The 24263-nt window shown below is 45.8% G+C and overlaps 3 protein-coding genes across 3 annotated transcripts; 1 reads left to right on the plus strand and 2 right to left on the minus strand.

The window, feature by feature from the left end:
• The first annotated feature begins 6614 nt into the window (after nt 1-6614).
• LOC106643736 (solute carrier organic anion transporter family member 2A1) lies at nt 6615-10318 on the plus strand. The gene is made up of 9 exons (XM_089594210.1): nt 6615-6896; nt 6965-7174; nt 7251-7512; nt 7584-7725; nt 7804-8092; nt 8169-8361; nt 8424-8670; nt 8744-9203; nt 9280-10318. Exons 1-9 carry the CDS (start codon nt 6632-6634, stop codon nt 10128-10130), a joined length of 2919 nt encoding a protein of 972 aa, XP_089450336.1. The 5' UTR covers nt 6615-6631; the 3' UTR covers nt 10131-10318.
• Nucleotides 10319-10326: 8 nt separating this feature from the next.
• Oatp58Dc (Organic anion transporting polypeptide 58Dc) lies at nt 10327-15936 on the minus strand. Its single transcript, XM_014358985.2, has 8 exons — nt 15556-15936; nt 14562-15302; nt 14350-14459; nt 12273-12718; nt 11510-12194; nt 11092-11428; nt 10918-11019; nt 10327-10831 (listed from the first exon to the last, which is right to left on the minus strand). The coding sequence occupies exons 2-8, from the start codon at nt 14890-14892 to the stop codon at nt 10713-10715; spliced, it is 2130 nt and encodes a 709-aa protein (XP_014214471.2). The 5' UTR covers nt 14893-15302; nt 15556-15936; the 3' UTR covers nt 10327-10712.
• A 3988-nt stretch (nt 15937-19924) lies between these two features.
• Nucleotides 19925-24220, minus strand: Oatp33Ea (Organic anion transporting polypeptide 33Ea). The gene is made up of 7 exons (XM_014358992.2): nt 23869-24220; nt 22465-22890; nt 21778-22037; nt 21464-21704; nt 21191-21383; nt 20380-20966; nt 19925-20285 (listed from the first exon to the last, which is right to left on the minus strand). Exons 1-7 carry the CDS (start codon nt 24053-24055, stop codon nt 20110-20112), a joined length of 2070 nt encoding a protein of 689 aa, XP_014214478.2. The 5' UTR covers nt 24056-24220; the 3' UTR covers nt 19925-20109.
• Between the last annotated feature and the right edge of the window lie 43 nt (nt 24221-24263).

The following is a 24263-nucleotide window of genomic DNA, read 5'->3' on the forward strand; positions in this document are numbered from 1 at the left end:
TCTGCTGTTACCTCGAGGCGGCACCTTATACATACCGGCCAGAGGAATACATAAAGACGAGTATAAATTGCGCTGGCTGCTTGGCACCGCGTGGTGGGGGGAGGGGGAGGATTGAGGCCAGGAGAAATAAGAAATTAAGAGAGAGTCTTAGAGAGAGAGAGAGCTAAGAATTAAGACGGACGAGAGCGATGTCGAGAGTGGCCGGGGATTCTTACTCGCGCGTCATTTAACAAAACAATTAGAGGCTAACCCCTTTCTTCCGGTCGGTGGTGCTGCAACTCCCTTGTACGGTCTCTTTTTCTCCTCGAGTCGAGTTTTCCCGCGCGAAACGAGGGATCACACCGAGACGGAGATTTCATTTGAATTAGCGCGGAAGACCGCCCTCGAAATATACTCACCGCTCTCCGGCGGGGGCTTTTCCAACGATTTCTTCCCGATACACCCGTACATTCTTCTTCTTCTTCTTCTTCTTTTGTTGTTGTTATTATTTTTGTTTCCCTCGAATTGGACAAAATTAAAAACGTCGCGACAGAGAAAGCTCTCCCCAACCCTCCCGCCGCAAGCTCTCTCTTTTTTTTTCCTTCCCGGCGTCTCTTTACCTTTGCTCCGGGAAATTCAAACGCCGCCTTTTTTTCCTCGGCGCAAAAATAAGCAGACCAAGAGGCAAAGAGAGAGAGAGAGAGAGAGAGCAAAGGAACCCGCGAGTGTAAGACAACATAAGCACCAGGAGAGGCCGCTTTTTTTTTCTCCTCTATTTGCGCTCGTCGCTCGAGAAAGAAGGCGCGTAATCCTCAAACGAGAGGATCGCTTCAACCAATTATCGACAGCGCCGTTTGATCTGACGCTCGAGCGATACACTTTGACTGGCGCTACCACCACCGGAGCTTTGTTGATTTTTAAAACTCTCGCGAGAGAGGTGCGTTGGGGGAGGGAAAAAAATATGCGACTCTCAAAGGACGAAGGGAGGAGCTTTCGACTCGTTAGGATTTTTCCTTCTCCTTTCCGATCCTGAGACCCATTCAAATTGGCCTCTGCTCGACTTTGACTGTAGACACTTGTCGTTGATCGCGCAAACTGCGCATCCACATATTATACCATGGACGCTGTTTTCGTCGAAAACCCCACGTGTGCAAACAAATCATTGAAATCGAGGTGCAGTAGGTAACCACAGCTATCCACGAGCGCCCCCCCTGCAGATTAATTTCATTATGAATGTTAGCCCAACACTCGAGATTCGCGGCCGGGTGGTCAAACACCCTTCAGTTTTGTTCCCCTATATACCCCTGCCTGACGTTCGGGCACACGCGACGCTTGGAGATTAAATCGCCGGGATGCTCCTACCCTCCGCGTGTACTCGAAAAGCTGCGCTTTTTGCCCCTCCACTTATCCCCCGCTCTATATTTCGGTTGGGTTTTTTTTTTCGTTTTTGCAGCCGAGCGACGTGCGTGGACCAAATACACCTACACCCCGGAGAGGGTGAAGGGGATGAGATGCTTTTCGATCCCTTTTTGCAACTGCTCGCTCGAGCTTTGATTAATCGTGTTTTTGCTCGATTGAACTTCAAATTTGATTTTTCCCCACTGCACGATACGCTAGCTTTTTTTTTTTTTTTTTTTCATTTTATTACATTCTTTTTTTTAATTACACTGTAGCATCAATGGATATGGAAGGGCTTCCGGCGAGAAGAGTAATTCAATTATTGGATGGATTTTTTAGTTATCGGTTTAATTCACGAATAACGGCAACGTGTACGTGGCTTTTTGTTTTTAATACACGGTTACAGCGTAAAAAAAAAAAAAAATCTAGTAATTTTTTTTCTGGTGCACTTTAACAATAGTTTTTTTTCTTTTTCAGGCTCACTGGTGGTGCTTCGAAAGAAAGAAAAATCCTAAAAGCTCCAACAAGGGAAAGAAAAAAGAAACGTAAAATGAGTCAAAAGGTGGGCGTGGTTCGCGAGAAAAGGTCGTTCGCACAATTTTCCGCAATTTTTCCTCACCACGATAGGGAAGAAGCGTCACATGGACCTGGTCGTCGAAATAATAAAACCTCCGGGTATCCGCCAACAAAGGCGCTCCTTTGGCAAAGACAACGAGAGGAGGACGTTGGAGAGTCTTACTCTTAAAAGCGTGGGTAGGTGGAGCACCGATTCCTCGGAGGCCCGACAGGAGCAGCGCCCCTACCCCCGCGCGCGTTAAAATAGGAGGGATTAGTTCTTACGGGTCTGGGGCACGGGGGCTTAGGCATTGATGAGGTTTTTAAATGGGTTCTCCTTTGATGGTTTGTTCGTCCCGGACTTTCCGGACCAAGTGGCTGCTCGGCGGTAAGAAGCAGAGAGGAAAAAAGATGCTGTAGGTGTGTGTGTGTGTGTGTGTGTGTGTGTGTGTATTAACAGGGGATGAGGAGAGAAAATGGATCGGGGGAGAGCCGTCCTGGGACGATATTTACCGGGAGATTAAAAAATCGAGGGAAAAATTAAGCGTTACGGGGTCGCGTGCAGGAACGAGAGAGGCCGAGAGATATATATAGGGCAGCCCCTTCGCGGGACTTGAACTCCAGTTGTAATCCCCCTCGCTAAGATTTTCGGGGAGGCCGATTTTTGCCCCTCTTCCCTTTCTTCACCAACTTTTTGCATCGATTAATCTCCAAGGACGAAGGACCTTTCTTTTTTTTTTTTTTTTTTTTTTTTTTTTTTTTTTTTTCCGTACACCGGGTATATATACGCGTAGCACGTGATGCCAACGAGTTGTATGTACCCCCTTCTTATTTTCTTTTTCTTTCGCACACGTCGGGCTCTTACACCAGGATTACACCAAGTTCTTCCATAAGACTTCCCCGACGCCCATCGGATCACAGTATTTTACAATTAAAAGCCCGAGCCGAGAGAGTATACGCGTATACATTTGTGCACCGCGAGTTTTTTCTAACTTTAGAACTGTTTTTCTTCTTTTTCTCCCGAGGAAAATATTTCAGCCTAGCTGTCTTTTTTTTTTATTATCAATCGCTGTTAAATCACGTTAAAAAAAAACAGCCATCTCGTTGTCAAGAGGAAAAAAAAAAAAAAATACTCATCTGCTCGTCACTTTACTTGCCGTCCATCCCAGCGATTTTAACGTGAATCAAGTTTCTCAACCCATCCTCGCCAGTGCGGTCCATTCGACGTACAAATTTGTCGGAGAAAGCGAGGAAGAGGGCGCAAGAGGAAGCGCGTGCACGCGTATACGTCACAGCTGTAGAGGCCTTTCCATTAACCGGAGTAAGTGACCCGAGTCCGCGTTTTCTTTGATGTCGGTTAATTTACTAATAACATCGGGTGCTGACCGCTACATGTATACATATATGTGCCGGGCAACGCGAGCCCTCTAAATATTTGTATCGTCAACATGCCACCGCTGCCGTTGACTTGGGTCTTGGGCTTTTCTCTCCTCCTCCGGTTGGCTCCGTCAGCGAATAAAAAGCTTCGTTTCACCAGTGCACGCACACCTTCCAAAAGGCCCGACTTTAATTATCGAGATAAAAACAGAGCTTTTCTCCTTTCGACGCTGGCTTTCATCACATTACACCCTACCCCCCCATTTTGTGCGAAATAGTAATTTTATTACCTCCACCACTGCTGCGGCCTTTGGGCGTTTTAAGCTGATTGAAGGGCTTTTCCGGCCATTCGTGGTGTTTTCTCGTTACTTGAGCAACAGTTTCAACGGGTGCGTCGAATTTTCTTGACCACACATGGCTCTGCCTTTTTTGTCCATCCTCAAAAACGTGGGCAAATAAGAAAAAAAAAAAAAAATATCGGAGTGAAAGCCTCCTTACTCGGATCGATGGGAAATGTTCGTGAAAAAGCAAAATCATTCGTCAGGGTGGTTTATTCGCATCGGACACCTGCCTTAACAACAAAAAATGGCCCGAGTGTACCCCCAGGCAGGTGGGGGGGGGCTTGAATATTATTCAGATTAATCTAGCGCCGCGCAAAGACTCGATGAGAAAGAGCTTTGCACCCCGAGAGAGAGAGAGAGGACTGCAGGGAACATCGGGGTATACGTACGGAAAAACGAAGAAGCCGGTGAGCGAAGGAAAACGAGTTGGGGGGAGTTGGTGGCGATTTTTTTCCCTCCCAAGCGGTGTTAGTCGCTCGCCGAGGTACACGGGAGAAGAAGAAGAAGGAGGGACTAAATTTCGCGCGTTAAGCCCTCGGCGTAATCCCGCCCTTAATATTCAAAAACGTGATCGCCCTGCCAAGAGGAGGGAAAGAGAGAAGCAGCTGACCCCGGGCGAGAACGGCCGAACGGGGCTTTTCATATGCTAATTGGCATCCGTCATTTTCTTACGAGCCCCCCACCCCCTGACTTAAGTGTGCTTAAGGTGAACTCTTTGGCCCTCGCCCCCGAGGCTCCTTTGCGAAGCAAAAGGAGATAGAGAGCTAACCCGTGACCGGAGAGAAAGCGTTTTTCCGCTTTTCACGAGGTACAACTACTCGTGAGGAAGCTATTTCTCCGCATATACGTGGATTTTTGGACAGATAATGGAAAACGAAAGAGGATATCGATAGGGTAAAACGTATAAAATTTTATTTTTTTAATGTGGTGTACGAAGGAAAGGTACATTATTGATGAAACATATATAAAGATTTTAATTTATAAATGTGTTTGTTTATTGAGTAAATACCACGTGCATTAATCTAATTGCAAAATAAGCTTAAATGTTGTAAATACTTCTTAAACAACAACGTGCGGCTAAATTTCTGAAAAATGGCACTACTGATGCCATGTTATCTGTAGAGAAAAAAAAATCATTTCAACGGGCATCACGATGTTACAAGTAGAAAAAAAAAAGATTTGAAGCTAAAAATATTCTTTTTTTTTTAATACACATATATACTTAACGTGTTAACGTAAAAATTATCCGCTTTGTACTTGTGGTGTTGGCCTACTTTTTCTGTTAGTCCCGAACGCAAAGCACTCTCCTATGCAACAGTTACACCTGTACCTTGTAGAAAAAAAAAACACTGATTCGAGCGCAAAATACGTCATATTATGCAATGTCACGTGCTGGACTATCATTATTATTGTTCTTTTAATCCTTCGACAGGTGAATATTACAGTGTAAGGCCAAGATCCTGCCGGCCATGTTCAGCGTGCGACTAGTTACAACACAACCGCGTAGTAAAAAGTATACACATATCGTGTACAAGTACAGGCTGAGTCAACCGGCCCTATTATCGGAAAATACACCTATGTTATACTATGTACGGGTGTAACAGTCACAACCGTGTACCATCGCGCGAGTAGTCACTTTGGCCTTCTCGCGAGCGCCCGTATCTATACCTGTATCCTATACCACAGGTGATTGTACACCAAATTGTATACCTAAATTACTCTTACATTTAAGCGCGTCACGCACGCTCACGGCTTTTTCATCCACGTATTCGAGAAACCCACATTCGTGTATACATATACATACCATATATTGTACGTACAAAAAAGAAATACACAAACACCGAAATGGCTCATCCCACTTATCGCTCGAAAGAGATAGGCATCGCTTATCTAAACCCGCGACAGATAACACAGTGGCGGCAGAATGTGTCAGCTTAGCCTCGCGTTGGCAAGTGTCTCTCCAGGTATTGTATTCTACGTCGAATTTTTTTCTCTTTCTCTTACCACGGCAGTGAGTGCGCGTCGTTGATTCTCGCATTACCCCGGTGACATGAAGCTCTTTTTTGAACATTTTTCTGCCGATCGTACGAAAAATCTCCGGAAAAGTGTTTTGATTGACTAAACCGATTCGCAACTGCTGTTTGTTGCATTTTCATTGAGGTAAGCACTAAAGAAAAATAAACACATGATTTTATTTTTATTATTACGATGGTTACTGTTGTTTAACCAGTTGACCCAAATAGTATACATTTGTGGGATCGAGTGTATAGTTAAAGTAAACAAACATTTTTTTTTTTTGTTTTTTTTTTTTTTTTTCGAAATCGAAAACACACAAGTTTTTCGAAAGAGTAAATACCGTGCGTTTTTAACGAAAATTGAAATAAAAAAATTAGTTGACATTGCGCTGAAACAAACACGTACATGTTTATTTATCCATCGGGTAAAGCGTTAATTCCGATACACTGAGATAGAGTTCGAGACCGAAGTCGACGGGTGCGCCGTGATAACAAGTGTACACGCCTCATACTCGACATATCGATCAGTTATTCGGCCGCTAGTGAAACTATTGAGGTACATATTGTTATTGCACCTCGATTTGAAATCCTTATTCCGGGCGTGGTAGTGGTATGACAAATGACAACTTTTTGGCTGGATATATGACGTTTTGTACCTATACCTACATTATAAAACAATCGGTGTTACTCATCACCTGCAATCAATCTTGACTAACTGAGTCATCCATCGTGGGACTCCATCGCCAATTATCACACCGTGCGTATGGACTCAATATTAAATAAGATGCAGTAAAAGCCCAATGACGCAATATCCCTTGCTTCTTTGCTCACGATCATCCTCATTGATACATTTGCAACGGATAAGGTTTCACTGACATGGTTGATTGCGTAAAGTACCGAAAAACAGCAGTCCAGTAATCGATGTATTTTGTTCCCATTTTGCAGCCTGTGGCAGTATAAGAGGTAATGTCGCAGAGTCCTGCAAATGAGACAGCGCGCACAGAGGAGGAGGGCATTGGACTGGCCGGGCCGGCCAACTCCCTGACGATGGAATCGATAGATTGCGGCTGCGCGCAGTACCGGCTCCAAGGACTGGCCAAGTTCGCGACGCGCCGGGTACTCCTCGCCCTATTGTGCAGCATCGGATTCCTCCAGGCTGCCATCCAGGCTTACTTTTACGTCGCCAGCGCCACCATCTCCCGGAGGTTCCAAATCGATCCCCACGTCATGGGTACACCGCACACCCCCCCCCCCACCACCGAATCTCCATATACATAAAGCAATTGAAACACATTTTAGGATGGGTGTTGTACGTGTCGGATGTCACGCCTGTTTTGATCGGGTTGGCGGTCGCGTACTGGGGAGACCGGATTCACCGCGCCGCCTGGCTCGGTGGGCTGACGCTCCTGCAGTGCGCCGGACTCTTGGGCTGCGTGATCCCTCGCATATCTCGCTGGGATGAACGACTTGTAGACACCGACGATATGACTCACGCTTCCATATACGCGGGTACTTCATCTTTTACAGTCACGAAAACAAAAAGAGTAAAAATGTCACGAGTGTAGCCATTTTTTGCCCCCAACAGAAGACAGTCCCGAGCTGTGTTCGCCCATGCTGCCTCTAAGAGCGATCAACAAGGAGGACGTGCCGCGCTACTCGACCCTCTTCCTGGTCATCGTTATGCAGGTTGTCTCGGGAATGGCCCACGTTGCCTACTGCGCCCTCGGGCTCTCCTACCTCGACGACAACACGAAGAAAGTGCACGTCTCGGCTTATTTGGGCGTTGCGATAGCCGCGAAGGTGCTGGGCAACGCCCTGGGCTACCTGCTCGGCTGGTCGTTGCAACGGTACCTATTTTATCGCCTATTCTCCAGATACCAAAGTGCAAAATAACACATCAGTCGCTTCCGATCCTCAGAATAGACGCCGACGATCTCAGTTCCGTGAAATCGTATCGGGATCAGTTTGGCGCGTGGTGGCTCGGCTGGCCGATCTTCGCCGTCCTACTGGCCATCCCCGGCGTCCTAATGGCCATTTTTCCGAGAAAACTGCCATCCGAGGTTTGCCATGTGTGCCGTACACTTATACGCGTGTATACACTAACCATTCGATAATACCCCAATTGGGCACTCGTTTAGATGGTGGAGCAGGCGGCAGCCACGATACTCCACGAATCCGGTACGTTGAGGAACTCGCGCAGGTTGGCGTCGATAAAGGTCGGCAGTACGGCCTTCGTACCCTCCCTGGCGAGACTCGTGACCAACAAGATCCTCGTGTGCAACGTCCTGGCCGCTGTCTTTGTTCTGACGGCGCTGGTCAACTTCTCCGCCAACGAGAACGTCCTGCTCGAGTCGAGGTTCCTCGCGCCACGGCCCACCGGCCGACTCCTGGGCTTCGGGGATCCTCTGCTCTCGCGGCTGATCGCTAGTAAGATTTATTTCCTTGAACTTGGAAAGGCCATTCAGATGAGTTGATCATTTTTCTATTTTTTCTGATTGTTCAGCAACGACGAGGCCACTGTTGATTGGACTGGCGATTGTCGTGGCTGGTTTATTGATCGGACGCGCCAAGCCAGGGGCAAGGACCTTGGTGATTTACAGCCTGGCAGTGCTGCTTTTGTCGGCTCTCGTCGTGCTCGGCCTCGCCTTCAACGACTGCGAAAAAGCGCGCATCCGGGGCTTTCCCAACAGAGGATCGTGAGTCTCCCGTGGCTCCGTAGTATTGCGCGTACTCATGATGGATTATTGTCACTTTTCAGGGTCTCTCCGAGGGAGTATTGCAACAAGGACTGCCAGTGTACGCGAGACGCGGACTTTCGTCCCGTGTGCGACAGCAGAGGCGAGTGGACGTTCTACAGCCCCTGCCACGCTGGCTGCACGTCCGTGGATAACCAATACGGCACTCAAGTATACTACAACTGTTCCTGCATCGGAGTTGAAAAGGGCGACGCTAGAGATGGGCCGTGCGACTCGGACAGTTGTCAAGCGGGCTGGCTGATACACGAGGTGAGTATACTTTTACGATATCTGTACGTGTCGAGGGTATAGTAATGGTCCTCCAACTCAACGTGGGCTCCAGATAATGACGATGCTGGTGTACGCCGCGGTAGCTTCGACGGTGGTCGGGGATCTGCTAGTGGTCCTGCGAAGCGTCAACGTCCAGGACAAAGCGCTGGCGATCGGCTACGGGCTGACTATCTTGGGCCTCCTCGCCTACGTGCCGGGGAAGATCGGGTACGACAAACTCGTGGAATCCACCTGCTGGCACTGGGGATTGAGCGTTTGCCACCTCCACCGGCCGAGCTTGGCCAGTTACCTGTGCTTCTTGACGGCCGGACTGATTTTCCTTGGGGCTCTGCTCAAAGTGGCCACCTGGCTGTTCAGCAAGGATCTCGAGATTTACGATCCCATCGAGGAGGAGGGACAACCCGAGCAGACGGAGATGGTCAATGTGGCGAGAGCCCAGGTCGAGCCATTGCTCCAGACCCATGACCCATCGCCTTGGGAAGGAACACCAAGAGACGATCAGGAAGAAGCAGGTGCTTTTGTAAAACTGCTCGCCTAACAAGTAATCAAGTGGCCATTTTTGTTCATCGAAGCATTTTTTGTTGATAGGTCCCGAAGTTGGCTCGTTGGATCCGGAAATCGCGGTGGAAAACCCCTTGGGCAAGGCTAACGGTCCAGTCGCGAGTGTGAGCGACGAAGGGAAGTCCTCGGGAAGACCAGAGTACGGACAGCAGTCCAAGGGGGAAGCGGAGGAGCCCAGCACCGACGAGGATAGTTCAGACGACGGTCGGAGCAAGCGATCGAAAGTCTCGTACAGACCTCTAGGGCTGGATTCGGATGGCGGGAGCGAGTCCGAAAAGCCGTTGCCGACCTCGAGCCTGGACGAGCTGAGCAGGCCTCCGCAGAGAATCCAGCCGACGGGTGAGAGGCGCTTCCCGAATCCAGAAAACTACGGCGACCCAAGACTAGCCAGGTCCTCGAAGCACAACAGTCCGCAAACTGGGACCAGCGGCTCCCAGGGGGAGCGACCTGTGTCGAAAGGCGACTTCAACGAGATAGGTATTCCACTCGTCAATTCTTACGAACCAAAGGTCGAGGACTCTACAAAGGGATCGCTTCGGTCGCCAATGGTGATGGTCGCGACGCAACATTTGGACGGGACTCCCAGTGGCGAGCTGTTGGATGAAAATCGTTTTGCTTACCGATCTCCGATGACGAGCTACTACGAGGAGATGGAGGAGAACCGAAATTTTCGGCTAAGGAAGCTGATGCAACCCGTGGAGTACTCTTCGCCTTCGCGGGATCAAGCGTCTTCTTCTGGTTTTGGAAGTTTGCAGGATTTACGGGATAGGTTGAGGCTGCACGACGACGCGTCAGACTCCAGGGGGAGTTTGAGCTCGAAAACTTCGGACTCTGAGCCACCAAAGAATAAGGGTAGCCCTCTGTGCACGAATTTGTGAGGGTGTCAAAGATTTTCATCGAGCGTCCAAGGCTTTTTGTACTTTTATACAAAGATAATCTAGCCCATTATTGCCCTGTATTTGACAAGTTATTCATGTCGTACAGTTCTCTCAGATCAGTCGCCAGGTATATACACATGATGCGTTTTTTATATTTATATTGTATTCAAATAAACAATCCACGATCATTCGAGTATTCGAATCATTTATTGCTGAACATTTGCACATACAACCGGCTCTGGACATTTTTTTTGTTTATTATATTATATAGATAGGTACATGTAGGTATTATTCATATTACATATATATAAAAACAGTCTACGTTGTAGGTACAACGATCAATTTTCTAAAATAACGATGATTTTCAAACATTTGATGGAGAATAACAATATAAAATTTAAAGAGTAACCTTACATTAACCGTCCACACGTCCGTTTCATGTACACCTTTCAACACACGCACTTCGCAATCATTCCTGCTTATTTTCAATAACATATATATTTATGGTATGTAACGCATTGTCGACATTTTGACGAATATCCTGGCATTATTTCCAACAATTTTTTTGTTTTGTTGTTTTTTTTACAAATCACCGGGCTCTTCGGCTATGTTCTCCAGCTCGACCTCCTCGTCGAAAATTTTGACATCCTTAACGTAATACCAGACGCCGACATCGAATACCGTGCCCACGGTAACGAAAGCTAAACGGTCGGAAAGAAATCAAAGATGATTACTTAATAAAAATTTCAGCCAAAATAAAACGGCAAATAAAAGACGTGTAGCTTACAGGCAGCGGTGAAGTTCAGGAGGTACCTGAGAGTCTCGCCGTTGTACAGCCAACAGTTTCCCGTGCCCGAGCACGTCTTTCCCCACACGAGGCACGTCTTATCTGTCAAACGAAACGTGGGCGTATTTATTAAACCTCGCAACATTGTGGGAGTTACGAAAAGACGCGACAAACCTAGAATGTAGCCAAAGAGAATGGGCGACGGTATGAAGGCAAAGAGACTCATGATGGTCAGGCCGAAGCCCATGGCCACCGTCTTGTCCTTCTCGTCGACGCACCTGACCGACACCAAGAAGTTCGAAGCCCTGCCGGTCGCGCCGACGAACTTCAGCACGCAAACGACCGCCAAAAATATATAAAACTTGTCCACGCAGTCGATCGGGCAAGCTCCGGGCACCGCGGTCCCAAAGTCCCGCGGACTCCAAAAATCCCCGCTACTCGTCCCGTTTAGCGCCAAACTCGGCTTGATGCAGCTGCACTCCGAGTAAATCTTGCTAGTCGCCTCGTCCACCTTGGAAAAAAAAAAAAAAAAAAAAAGCAACAACATTGCAAAAAATATCGGCACACGGTTGAATGAAGAGAAAAGCCAAACCTTGATGGTCGTGCAGCCAGCGTGGCAGGCGGATATAAAAGTCCGGCCGAGCTCCGAGCAGACGGGGTTGTAGGTGACGTAGTCGCAGTGGCAGTGCTGGTTGCAGGGGAGCAGGGTCTCGAGGGAGCCGTCCTCGGCCACGGCGATCTGCTTGTCGTTGGCCGGGCAGCTGAGAAACGCGTACGATATCATGCCCAGGACGGATATGGCCCCGACCATGACGTTCCAGGCGGCGAGGTAGCGCGCCTTGGGCTTGTACTTGGAGATGACGAGGCCCGACAGGAGGATACCAAACGCGCTGAACACGAGGCCCACGGTGCCGGTGATGAGCGACGACACAGACGCCGACTGCTTGTACTGGGTCTCGATGTACTTGGGCATGAAGATCCAGTAGGGCATGTACCCCATCAGGTAGAACACCGCCGCGAGGTTGTTGCACATGAGGGTCGTGTTGGTCAGCAGACGCTTGAACGTCCTCAGCATGTCGCCCACCGAGGCCGGCAGTTCTTGTTCCTGCTGGTTGGCCGCGGCTTTTAAATTACTCGCTGATTTGTTGCGCTCCTGGGCGAGGACTTTACGCGCGGCTGCACGGGGCAGCGTTTTCGGGAATAACGCCACGACGCTGGCAAACACAAACAGCAGGATGGCCAGGATGATCCAGCCGAGCCACCAAGCCCCCAGCCACCTGGCAATGTTGGAGAAACGAAATTAAATTTAACGTAGGAGGGGGTTATCGTGGGCCAAGAGTGGTTGTTGGACGTACCTTGGGTCGTGCATGGTGATTGTGGGGGTGAGAGTCGGACTGATGTAGAACTTGAGGGCGAAGGAGGCGAGCCCGTAGCCCAGGGCCGGGCCCAGCATCCTCAGGAAGTACGAGAAGCTGATGAGGGCCGGAGTTTTGGATTTTTGGATGTTGTCGTCCATGTAGGATACGCCGAGGGTGTAGTAGAGCGAGCCCCCGATCCCCGAGACGAGCTGGGCTACGAAGAGGAGCACTTGGGGGGCAAAGTTGCCATCGGCTTCGATGCAGTGGGAGGCGCTCGTGCGGTTCTTGCAGAGGAACTTGCGCTGCTTTTCCGGGGTGAAGCTCGTCGCGTTGGTCGCCCCGAGCTCGAGCGACGGGCCGTACTCTTTCGTCAGGAGCAGAGCGTCCTCGCCGGGACCGTACAGGAAGTGGGGCAACATTGTCAAGCAGCAGAACAGCACGACCTGCGGCATTGCATCACACGCGTCTCTTTGAGTTTCATTTTTTGACATGCATTTTTTCAACCATATGCCTTTACGTGTAATCGTTGGTGCCATTTTGATGATAAATAACTTTATGGCCATTCATTTGCAAGCTTATCGAACAATTTTCAGAGATCGTGACACGGAGATGAGCGAGAAAACGCGAACAACACGTATATGTGTGCATCGTCTAATGTCATAAATCATCCGAAAATTGTGCGCAATCACTCGCGAGGATCTCTCTCTCTCTCGTAGAACCCTGTTAACAGACGCTAGAAGATAACGCACGTCTCTTCATGCCGTTGTACTTTGCTACGTCACAAACGCGTACGCGAATACACGCAATGTGGTACACGTATATAGCCATCAACGAAGCCTCTTCGCGATTTTAATACACGTGTGTGTATGTACGTGTAAGTCGTGTATTAGATCCCTGATTTGATTTGCATACCGGTGCACGAAAGTGCCGAGATAATAATTTTTTTTTTCTACCACGCTAACATGCCAAGTTTTTTTAATATTAAGTAATTAATTTTCAAAAGTCATGGTTTAATTGATTTTTTGGTATGCATGGAAAAAGCATGACATACAAGCTACTAATATTGGGCAAATGAGATTTTTTGATTCATCATTACGAGGTGGAGATAATTGATCAAAAGAGTTCCAAGACCAACAGGTATATAGATATATACTTTTCGAAACATGATTTGTTTTTAAGTATTAGATTACATCTCAAATCACGTTCGTACATTTATAGGCCGGATGGTAGAGAGACGGACTTTTAGTGATCCAGTGACTACTGGGTTACTATCTTGATCTTTCAATCTTATCATCGTAAGCACGAAAACTAAGTCGGAAGGCTTTATAAGCTTATGCAATGACGTACAAAAAAATATAAACACATGAAACCGTTGCATTCCACATCATCGTATTTGTTCAAATCAATTTTGATTGTGTAATGCAATACTACCGTTAACGACATGTACTTTCAAATGCTTAAAAATTCTGCACCGATTAGAGGACACGATAAGTAAATTTCTAAATTAATAACTCATGTTAATATACCACGTACAACGAGTGCAATTTTCGATATTCTACTACGCGCGTATGCATAGGACTAACCACCGTAAAAGCACACCTACGTCATTTGAATATAATTATAAATGTACTCATGGCTACCAAATATCGTACAAGTAAGACCATCGAAAATCACCGTCGAAACACTCAATCGTACTCAATCAAAGTGAAACATTAGTACTTATCGCGACGAAATCAAATTCCGTGCCCATACAAATTGTGAACCAATTCTTATTTTGATGAAGCGGAATTTTCAGCTTGATAAAGTAGCCTGAGACCGATAGTTGGGTAAACGTGATCTATATTTCAATGATTCCACACCGTGCACCGTACGACCGTACGAGTAAATAAAAAAAATTAATAAAAAAATCCAACATCGCATCTGATAAACTGATGATCCGTGGCTTCTTTGATTACCAGCCTTGGTACATATACATGGCAATTAAAAGACAGTTTTAACTTTCCACACGTAGACATATGTACAATTCATGCATTTAATCGAGACTCGTAATCATCACAATATGTAGCATCATTACCGTGTAAATCCCAACGGCGATCCATCTGGGCCTGTGGCCTTTGCCCGCGTAGTAAGACAGCACCACCGAAACGAGCAGCTGCGATATGTCATTTCCCACGGTGATGATTCCTGCCGATCAGTAACACGCAACACTCGAAGATTAAAAAAAAAAAAAAAAAAAAAAAAAAAAAAAAAATGACAATGAAAACAATAGATTAGCGAAAGCCCTACCCGTCGTCTTGGAGGGTATCTTGAACCTCTTCTCGATGGTGGTGATGGTGCCGTTGAAGTACGCGTAGGACGCGGAGAAGATGCAGCCGAGGACGCCGTATAGGAAAACGTAGGCCTTCTTATTGGCGAATTTTTGCAAACACGGGCCCCGCAGGCACCATATGCCGCACGACGTGTCCTCGGTAATGGGCAATTGACGGAATATCTCGTCGAGATCGCGAAACTGGGGCGTTGTCGGGCTCGAGGGTGGCGTCAGCGGGGTCGCGTCGAGCAGCTTCTTGCTCTCCGGCCCGTTGCGCTGGCCGTTGTTTTCTCTGCTCACGCTGTTCATCCTGTCACTGCTACAATGATGGTCCGATCTTTGGGCCTCGCGATATCGTTCTACCGCTACACGTGCCCCACATATGGATCGAAGGACTATTCTCGTATATGCCCTTGACTATACTATTACTATTTTCCCCTGATGTGCTCCCTTTTACGTGATTTTACCTTTAATCGCTATATGTATGTATTATCTTTTCTTCCTTTTCTTGTATCCGGCACAATAATCGTCGAGTTGTTGTTCGCCGCTCGCGATAAAACAAAGGGAAATCAACCTGTCGTCAGATTTCGAGGGCTGGCGCTTCGCGTGCGCTCGTTGTTCTCATCGTGATGGAGTCTGGAGGGCGCGAACTTACGGCTATCAGGAGACTTTGGATTTCCGAAGATGGTAACAGACGCATGGGCGGGCTAATGGTTCAGCTGAAAAAGTGCAACACGTCTGTCCTTTCTCTCGACTTTTTGAGGGGTATTTTCTCTCAAAGATGGTAAGCTCGCGAGAGACAAATTTTTCGGAAATTTTTTTTTTCCTCCCTTCCAAGTGGTCGGATGCTCACTGCCTTTGAGAGTGAATTTTTAAAATGACAACTGAGTTATTTGAACAAAATATGTGCCAAAAGCTTCAAAATGTGCAGTTCAAAACAAAAGAAACGAAAAAATAACAAAATTAAAATACCGCGGGTATTAGTTACGGAATGGTCGTGCGCGTCCGACTAGATCTATTCAAAAGTGCTGTAGCAGTCATTATTCTGTCATTTGCAGCGTTTATGTTACTTCCGCCGTTCCGTTCTTTGTCAACTAGATTGATATAGTTTTTTGATTCGTTAAACTCTAAAGTGCGTAAAACCCCAATATTGGGGGAGCAAAATTATTAATATCACCAAGCGAGCACGAGCATTAAATTTGCTTGTGGTGACAATTTCGAAAATCATTGGTCCGATGATATAGTCAAACGAGCTCGTTAAAAATTTAAAAAAAAAATAAATAAATAACAATCATCTTGACGTTGATGATTGGAACCACTCGACACCATGGTCACTCGAGTCCAAAAATCGGCAATCAAACTATCGCGCGGTAGGAGCAATTCGGCCTTGAAAACCAATTCCAAGTCACACACCTCAACGTCCGTCGACGTCCCGAGTATCTGCATCAGCGATCAAACCCAACTACGTCTCCCAAGAGCTATATGGTATTAAAAAAAAAAAAAAAAAAAAAAAAAACTACAATACCCTATTGACACTAGAGTATTCCCATCACTACCGCGATCGCAACGAAAACCCGCAGAGATGAGCTCGGTAGGGAAAACAAAAAATAGTGCAGGGAGTAACACCGAGCCACGCGACGACGTGCCCAGGCCGCGATGCGTTTTTCGACTATTAGGTATGAGACCAGCTCGATTTTCTCGTCGTGGATGGGCTGCAAAGAGCCGTGACGTATGCACTAGACGCTATGCTACCGTGCCGTTACCGCGCTACCGCTGATAAGACGCTCTACCGGAGCTCATAGGCGAAGCTAGTGGAAGACGATCGTGGAAAGCCTGCCCCTCTTCCTTTTACCCGATCAGATTATAGTCGATCGGTCGTGGAAATTCATCGGTGTTAACATTAAATGTACATATACATATACATGTCATTGTACATATGTGGAATACTTTACTTATGCATTTTTTATCCTCCTGAGAACAATGTTTTAAATCCCCGATAGGCCGATTTCTATTTATTTGTACGCACAAATATTAAGCTCTACGACCTCGGATGAGTTCTCAATTTTTTCGTACCAAAAGATAATATTCATTTTCAAGTATTATCATTCTTGATTGATCACGTAACTTTTTTTATACAGAAACAATAAAGAGTCACAAATCAGTAAAAGAATTCGAACAATGAAGCATTAAAACCACATTAGTTAAACAATTTTTCGTCCGATCTTTATATTGTAGATATAAAATATACTAATTAAACGTTTAAACATTGATTACCATATCTTGAAAACGATATAACTTGGCTGTACTGCAAATTTTTATGTCACTCCTGATTGTTATCTTGAACGCTGCTTTGGTTTTTTATAATTTCCCCAAGTTACATATCAAACTACCTAGTATTAAGAAATTAAGTTTTTTTGCGATGTAATGGAAATTGATAAGAAAATCGGAGTCTAAAAACAAAAGTAAATTAATCATTTTTTTTTTTTTTTTTTTTTTTTTTTCAAATAAAATTTATCTAGACCTTGAGCCATCCAATTCCATCATAATTGAAATGATACCCTTAAACGAGTGAATCTAAAAACTTCATCGGGTACCCTCTTATACACGGACACATTGGGCCACCAAAGACCACAATTACAGTACGTTTGAATAAGGTTTTTCTTTCTGAAAAAATTGTAAGGAACCTCCTTATATGCACTTAATCGTTTTTCAGGCCGATACGCTCATTTAGTCATACCTACACTTATAGGCTTCTTCGAGAAAGTCCTACCAAACGCGTAGACAACAAGTACGGTATAGTTGAGGGAAACATCATGCGGTACGGAATACATCGTACCCGTGCATTTATTTTCCATCAGTCCCGATGATAAAGTACATTACACTCGAGCAAACAGTGGTAATTATTTTTGTAGAAGTGTGTTTTTCAAACGAGTACAACATCAAGTGGGCAGAAAAAAAAAGCAAAAAAAAACTAAGTGGACGAAAAGTTCCACGCCGATCGGACGATCGATAAGCCAATATTGGCTGAACGATGTCGACTCGATAAGAAGACTACAGAGTTGCGTGGATGGACAAAACAGATATGGATCGGTTGGCTCGCGCGTACACACGTAATATAGGCATTCGAGGCGTATTTTGCGCGAAGCCGACGACTCGGCGCTCTCCTAAGGCTATCTTCCGAGTCTTTCTCGGCTGCCCACCTACGCACTTGCCGAGCGCGTGTATACACCCATTGTGAGCCTATTACGACCCATAACCCAAGCGAGCCTTAAATACACGGGCACGAGCGCGTGCGTGCACCCATATTCGACAATGAAGGTGCACCGCTGGTGATGCGTAAGTACATATACACGCGACTATACGATCGGTTAGACCAACGGCACTTTCAACATCCCCGGGCACGAGTTTTGTTTAATTCTATCATTTTATTGATCGTTGACCTGTTGGTGTTAAAATACGCCTGGGTACAATTTGATTTTCCCCCCAATGGTGATCACGACAATCGTGAAAAGATGAGAGAAAATGCAAATGTAAGCAGCGCGGAACATCGATACCCCCCCCCCCCCCCCTTTCTCCGAAATTTCGATATCCAAGCACATTTCGGGCAATTATAGCGCCGTGAACGGCAAACTTAATGGGCGGTCGACCGGTAACGGAGCCGTTAGCTAATTGCTAATTGCCGGAATTTCGTTCGTTTGACGGCGAGACTTGGACTGTACACTACGCGTACGTGTATACTCTCCGTACGTACCTCACCGCTTCTTGTGTACTTGTCGTTACTCGGATGGCTGGCTACCCTTCTGCCCTTCTAATGGGAAAATCTCACGTGATAAACAGAGAAAAAAGTCCCATTCATGATACCTTTAAAATGAAAAAAGTATGGTCGTTCCGGAGACTAATACGTAGTAGTACCAGCAGGTACTTGTACTTGGGTTTTCCTCATCGGAACAACGATCGGAGATGGCGTATCTGTTTGTTCAAACATCCTCAATGTCACAAACAAGACATGAGTTGTACGCATCGACAATGGATTCCATAAACAGAAGTTGCATGGTCTGCGAGAGCCGTTGGATTGAGAACGAGCGCAGGACGTCAACGTCTGATAATATGTGTCAACGCGTTGACGAGAGCGATAAAGAGAGAAATCGCACCCGATAAGGGACATATCAGAGAAAAACTCCGATTGTCTTGGAATGTTGCGTGAGACTGAAAAATTGCGTTTTTCCACCGAACACTGTTTATTTATTTATCTATCACCCCGACAAATCGATCGCGTGGGTGATAAATTTAATTGAACAGCAATCACGTCTTTATCGGTCACTCGATCGAACGTTGACCATAGGAAAAATCAATATTATATTGTAGACAACTTACTTCTTCCTTTTTTTTTTTTTTTTTTTTTTTTTTCAATATATACTATTTTAGTCGCGCGGAGTCGTAGGACCCGACCTAAATTTAGATTCTACGCCAGGCAATTTGATATTTCAGCACAATCGAGTCAACGGCCTCTCGAGTGGGGCAAATAAAAATCTCTACGCACCGTCCTCGGCAACATACGATTTGTGTACTTGCTGACTTTGCGCTCTTGTTGTACTGTTTAACCTGATAAAAAAAATTAGTTTTCGTCCCGACAAAGCTACACAAGTTATGCAATTCAAGTGCACTATTACCTTTAGAGATGCGTATTCAGATTCTAGGGATCAATTCGTGGTAAAGATTACCTCTGCAAAACGGAAAAATTTAAAAAGCCAAAGTCGATGAAGAATACAAATGATTATCCATTGTGTACAATAATGATTTTGATCAATAACTTGAATCTTATCGTTGTCTCTGTGAAAATAGCTCAAGGTTCCAGGTAAGCATCGTTGAACCGAAAATTCGGTTAGATAAAAAAAAAAAAAAAAAAAATCTGAAGAAGGCATCGGTCGAGCGAAGCTAAGGCCTTACACTCGTACAACTTCGCGACTCGCGGCTGATGGTAACCCGGCCACGATCTAAATTACTCTCTCTCTCGGTCTGCGGGCACTATTCAGCTGTGCTCTGTGCGCGCATGTGTATAGTAGAATCAAGGCCGGACGAGTGAGTTTACGACGATTAGACTCGACCGTAGATTCGTCGCTTTTCCTATACACCCGTCGTTGCGAGCTTCTCGAGCACTGCGTTTTGAGCTTGCAAGCATTTTGGTACAATTGTACTTTTGACGTCACGCTAAATATTGATGGTGAGATCGTAGGATTTTGGAAAACATTTTTATAATTTTCAAAGTCAAAAACAGGTACTTACGCTTGAAATTAAAAAAAAAAAGGAAAAGACTCTCGGCATGTAATATGAAATCAACAAACTCGTGGATGTCGTGTATTATTGTAAAAGATAAAAATTACAATTCCTTAAAATACGGTAGTATTTACAATCGGTCTTTATACGGATGTATATAGGTATAAAAAAAAAGAATCAACGTCCTTGAAAACATACAGTTTTCAAATGGGAGAAGGAAGAAAAAAAAAATAGTTCATCGGCACGAAGTTGCTACGTCGACGACTGTTTGAGCCTGACGATGTCCTTTTCGTCGGGCAGTTTCAGCTGACTACCCTTGAGCGCAGGCGTGCGCCTACCCTCGGCTTCCTCCTTGTATCCGTAGAGATCGAGGTCCTTCGAGAGGTAGCACACCGTCGCGTCGAACATCACCCCGATTATGCACAGACCTGCAACAGTACGGGGAGGACGAACAATTTTCACGTTTCAATATTGACAAGCAGAGCGAGGAAGAGAAAAGAAGAAGAAAAAAAAAACACCAACAGGCAGAGGTGAGATTGACGTAGTAACGAAAGTCGCTCGTGTGGTAGAACCAACAATTGCCATTTTTCTTGCAAGACATGTCCCAAATGAGGCACGTCGAGTCAATGATGGCGCCAAAAAGAATGGGACCCGGGATCAGCCCAAACAGCGAAATGACCATCAGACCGATTCCCTGGGCCAGGCTCTTGTCCCTCGTCTCGACGCATCGGTAATTCACGAGCACGTTGCCGATCTTCCCCGAACAGCCGAGTATGTTGATGACCGTGGAGATAATGGCAAACAGCACGTGAGGCATGAGGCAGTTGTGGTTGCAGGGACCAGCTGTGACAACGTGGTCGAGGCTCTGGACTGCCCCAAGGCCATCCCGGTACAGTAGCAACGAAGCACCCTGGAGGCTCTGGTCCCGGAAGACGGAGGTCAGATCGGACACGCAGCCGCAATCGGCGAACGTGGTGTCGTTCACGATCGTGCGGCAGCCGGCGTGGCAGGCCGAGAAAAAGGTGGTCTTTGTGGGCTGGTGACAGACAGGCGCGTACTTGACCGTCTCGCAGCTGCAGGCTGCGTTGCACGGTGACGTCAGGTTCACTCTGCGATCGGGGAAATCAAATTTAACCGATTTTTTAAACATCACGAACGCTGGACACGCCGGGAGGGACGAATAAGAATATAATTGCTCTACGTTGATCGATAAAAGAAGGAGTTTTTTTGCATTTCTCTCTCTCGGCGTGTACAACAACGACTATGGCCTTTTTCCGCACAAATTGCACAATGATCATTACGTGTACGTAAATGTGAGACTCACGAGACTCACTTCATGGTGTCCATGTCGACGCCCTGGATGCTATTTTCACAGCCAAGAAGCATGAACGAGATCTGCGTGACGAAGTAGCCAAGGCCCACGAGGACGTTCCAAAAGAGCAGAGGCCTCGGTGATGGCTTGAACCTGCCTATAACCACTCCAGAGATTATGAACCCGAGTACCATCCCCATAAGAGTGAGCGGGCCTGAAACGAATGTATAATTTACTACTGTTACCCGAGATACTTTTAACCTTTGGTGATCGCAGTCAAAGGTGTGACATTACCAACTAGTAAGCTGCCTCCACCCGGAGAGGTTTGGAACTGCACCTCCAGGTACTTGGCGAGGAAACTCATGAACGGGGCGGCGCTCAAAACGTAAAACACTCCGCTGAATATGTTGCAGAACAATATTTTATTCGTGATTATTCGCTTGACCGTTTTCGGAAATTCTCTCAAGGTGGGCTTTTCCATCGGCTCTGCCGGTGTTGCCTTGTTTGACTCGAACTTCAGGGGCACCTCGCATTCCTACGCAGCAAGACACACACCGTCAATATCATCATTTTTCATAAAAATCGGCTTCCAATGTCTCTTGGCTTACGCTCAGAGCCTCCTTTTCTTCCTTGCTGTTGGCGGATCTTTTCGACCTCTCGAGTTCTCGGGGAAACATGGCAAGCAGCGCCGAAAAGACCGACATTGTGAGCCCGAGAATGATCCAACCGAGCCACCAGGCGCCGAGCCATCTTGGGTCCTTTTGGTCGATTATGGGGTGCAGGGTTGGGTCGATGTACAAATTTAAGCACAGGTAGCTCAAAACGAACCCGAGTGCCGGTCCCACCGTCCGCAGGGCAAACGTGAAACCTGAAAAACCATCGTCGATCGGGTGCTTTGTTGGCAGAATATTTTTCTTACTCTCCCGATAAAGTTGCCGATAGGTTGTACTGTACGCAACGTCGGTGATTATCTTCGGCGACGCAGTTGTGAAGCCATTGTTGTTTGCTCGTTCCGCTGAGCTGATAAGGAAATTTCTCAATGCTCCGTAAAGGTTTAATAGACGCGCAATCCCGATCTCTCAAGTGCTTGCGGTTTTTTTCTATCTGTACACGAGCGATTTCCTTTGTTCCCCTTCTTTGCGATCGGTAGTGCCTTTCAATTTTCGCTTGGTTCTACCGTGACCGGCAAAATTAACAAATTGGGTGGTTTTTAAAAAGCAACTTTTCGATGCGTAAACGAGTCGGTATGGGAACCTATCATTCGACGATAATAACAACAATAATGGAAAAAAAACCTAAAAGCATGGGCACGTTCTTCTTCTTGGTGTTGTCGTCCATGTAGGTCTGCCCGAGGCCATAGTACAAGGTCGTCCCGATGCCCAGGATGAACTGGGAGAAGAAGACCAGAAGTCGGGGCACGATGCTCGTGTCGGTGAGACTCTCCTCGTCGCAGGCCTCGGGTTGGCTGGCCCTCGAGCAGACCGGCAAATCGGTAGTCTTGCCCGGGTGGGAGACCAGCGATGCGTTCAGGTACTCGCGGGTCAGGGCCAGGGCATCCTGACCCGGGCCGTAGATGAAGTGCGGCAGGGCGAGGACGAGGCAGGACAGGGCACTGCAGAACACCCCCACGGCTATCCAACGCGGTCTGTGGCCGGCGCCGCCGTAGTAGATCAGCAGGACCGATAGGATCTGGGAGATTTCGTTGCCTGACAATATTATACCTGGAAAACATTTATAGCGTCCATTATTCCGTCGATTACGTAACAATGTTAAAAATACATAGAAAATTCTTAAACTCGTTCTTAGAAGACAATATTCTTACTATACTTACTATTTTTTTTTTTTTTCTAAAAACCATGATTTCAAAGAATACAATTTGTTTGTTTCTTTAAAATATATTAATGATATTAAGATTTAAAACTTTTTGAAACAAACAAACAATTGTACAAAATGTAAAGTCATCTGGAAATTGTCAGGAATTAACGATTACTTTTGGAATCAGTCCTAGATATATTTAAAAAACTTTTGATAATCGCAAAGTGTCTCAATGATTAGCGTTTGGTTATCAGTAAAAATCTAATAAGAACCATTATTTGTACAATTATGAATTAGTTAGTGGTCAGAGTAAGTCGATAGCTGAAGGTCACTCGATGAAAGGGGAAAAAAAATAAATAAATAAATACTACTACACTATCACGACCACACCAGTAGCTGTATATCAAGTTCCATTAGACTTTATACGCACCGCTATGTATCATAAAAAAATCACTACTGAAATACACATGTCTTTCAAGCAGCGATGTATGATATAATAAAATTGCCGCTGCGCGACGCACGTCCCTTTTCTAGCAATACGATAAAGCACTCTGAAATAATTTACATCCATACCTAGTTCACAAACTATATGGACACGACAGATTTTTCACTCTTCTTCAATTACGTCCGACCACTTACCCAGTTAACTGTGGCTTTGCGAGCACACCGACACTAAAATAAGTTATGACATACACACCATTCACTTTTACTACCGTAGGTACACTATGTTTGACGATTACAAAAGTTTTTTTTTTCTTTCATTCATTGTATCCACGCTATATGAGTACAACACAGTTTCTTAAATTTTTTTTTTTTTTTTTTTTTTTTTTCAATCTAATAACGCGCTTGAAAATGCATAAAATTATGTCAATAAAAAGGCTTACCTGTTGTCCGACTGGGAATTTTGAATCTCTTTTCTAGGGTCGTTAAGCTCACGACGATGTAAATAAAGGCCATCGACTGCACAGTGCCGAGGAGACCATAAACCGCGATGAAGGTCCGCGAAGTGGCCCAATTTTGCAGCCACTTTGGGTAAAAGCACCAAAATCCGCATTTCGTATTTTCCTTCATCTTTTAGCCCTGTTAATTATTCCTATATGTTATTTCAATACGAATCCACACTTAAAGGTACAATGTCTATTTTTCACAGGTAAAATTATGTGGTTTACGTATCATATATACTAGCCGTTGAACAGCACAATATTCCCTATCATGAGTTATATTAAGAACCTTCCACAAGTGTACTCGGGTGAAATGAGAAGGTGACAGTTGAATTATC

Source organism: Copidosoma floridanum, unplaced genomic scaffold (genome assembly GCF_036245765.1).
Source record: "Copidosoma floridanum isolate Cflo_tuat_1 unplaced genomic scaffold, Cflo_Japanese_pri ptg000001l, whole genome shotgun sequence".
In the NCBI taxonomy this organism is placed as follows: Eukaryota; Metazoa; Arthropoda; class Insecta; order Hymenoptera; family Encyrtidae; genus Copidosoma; species Copidosoma floridanum.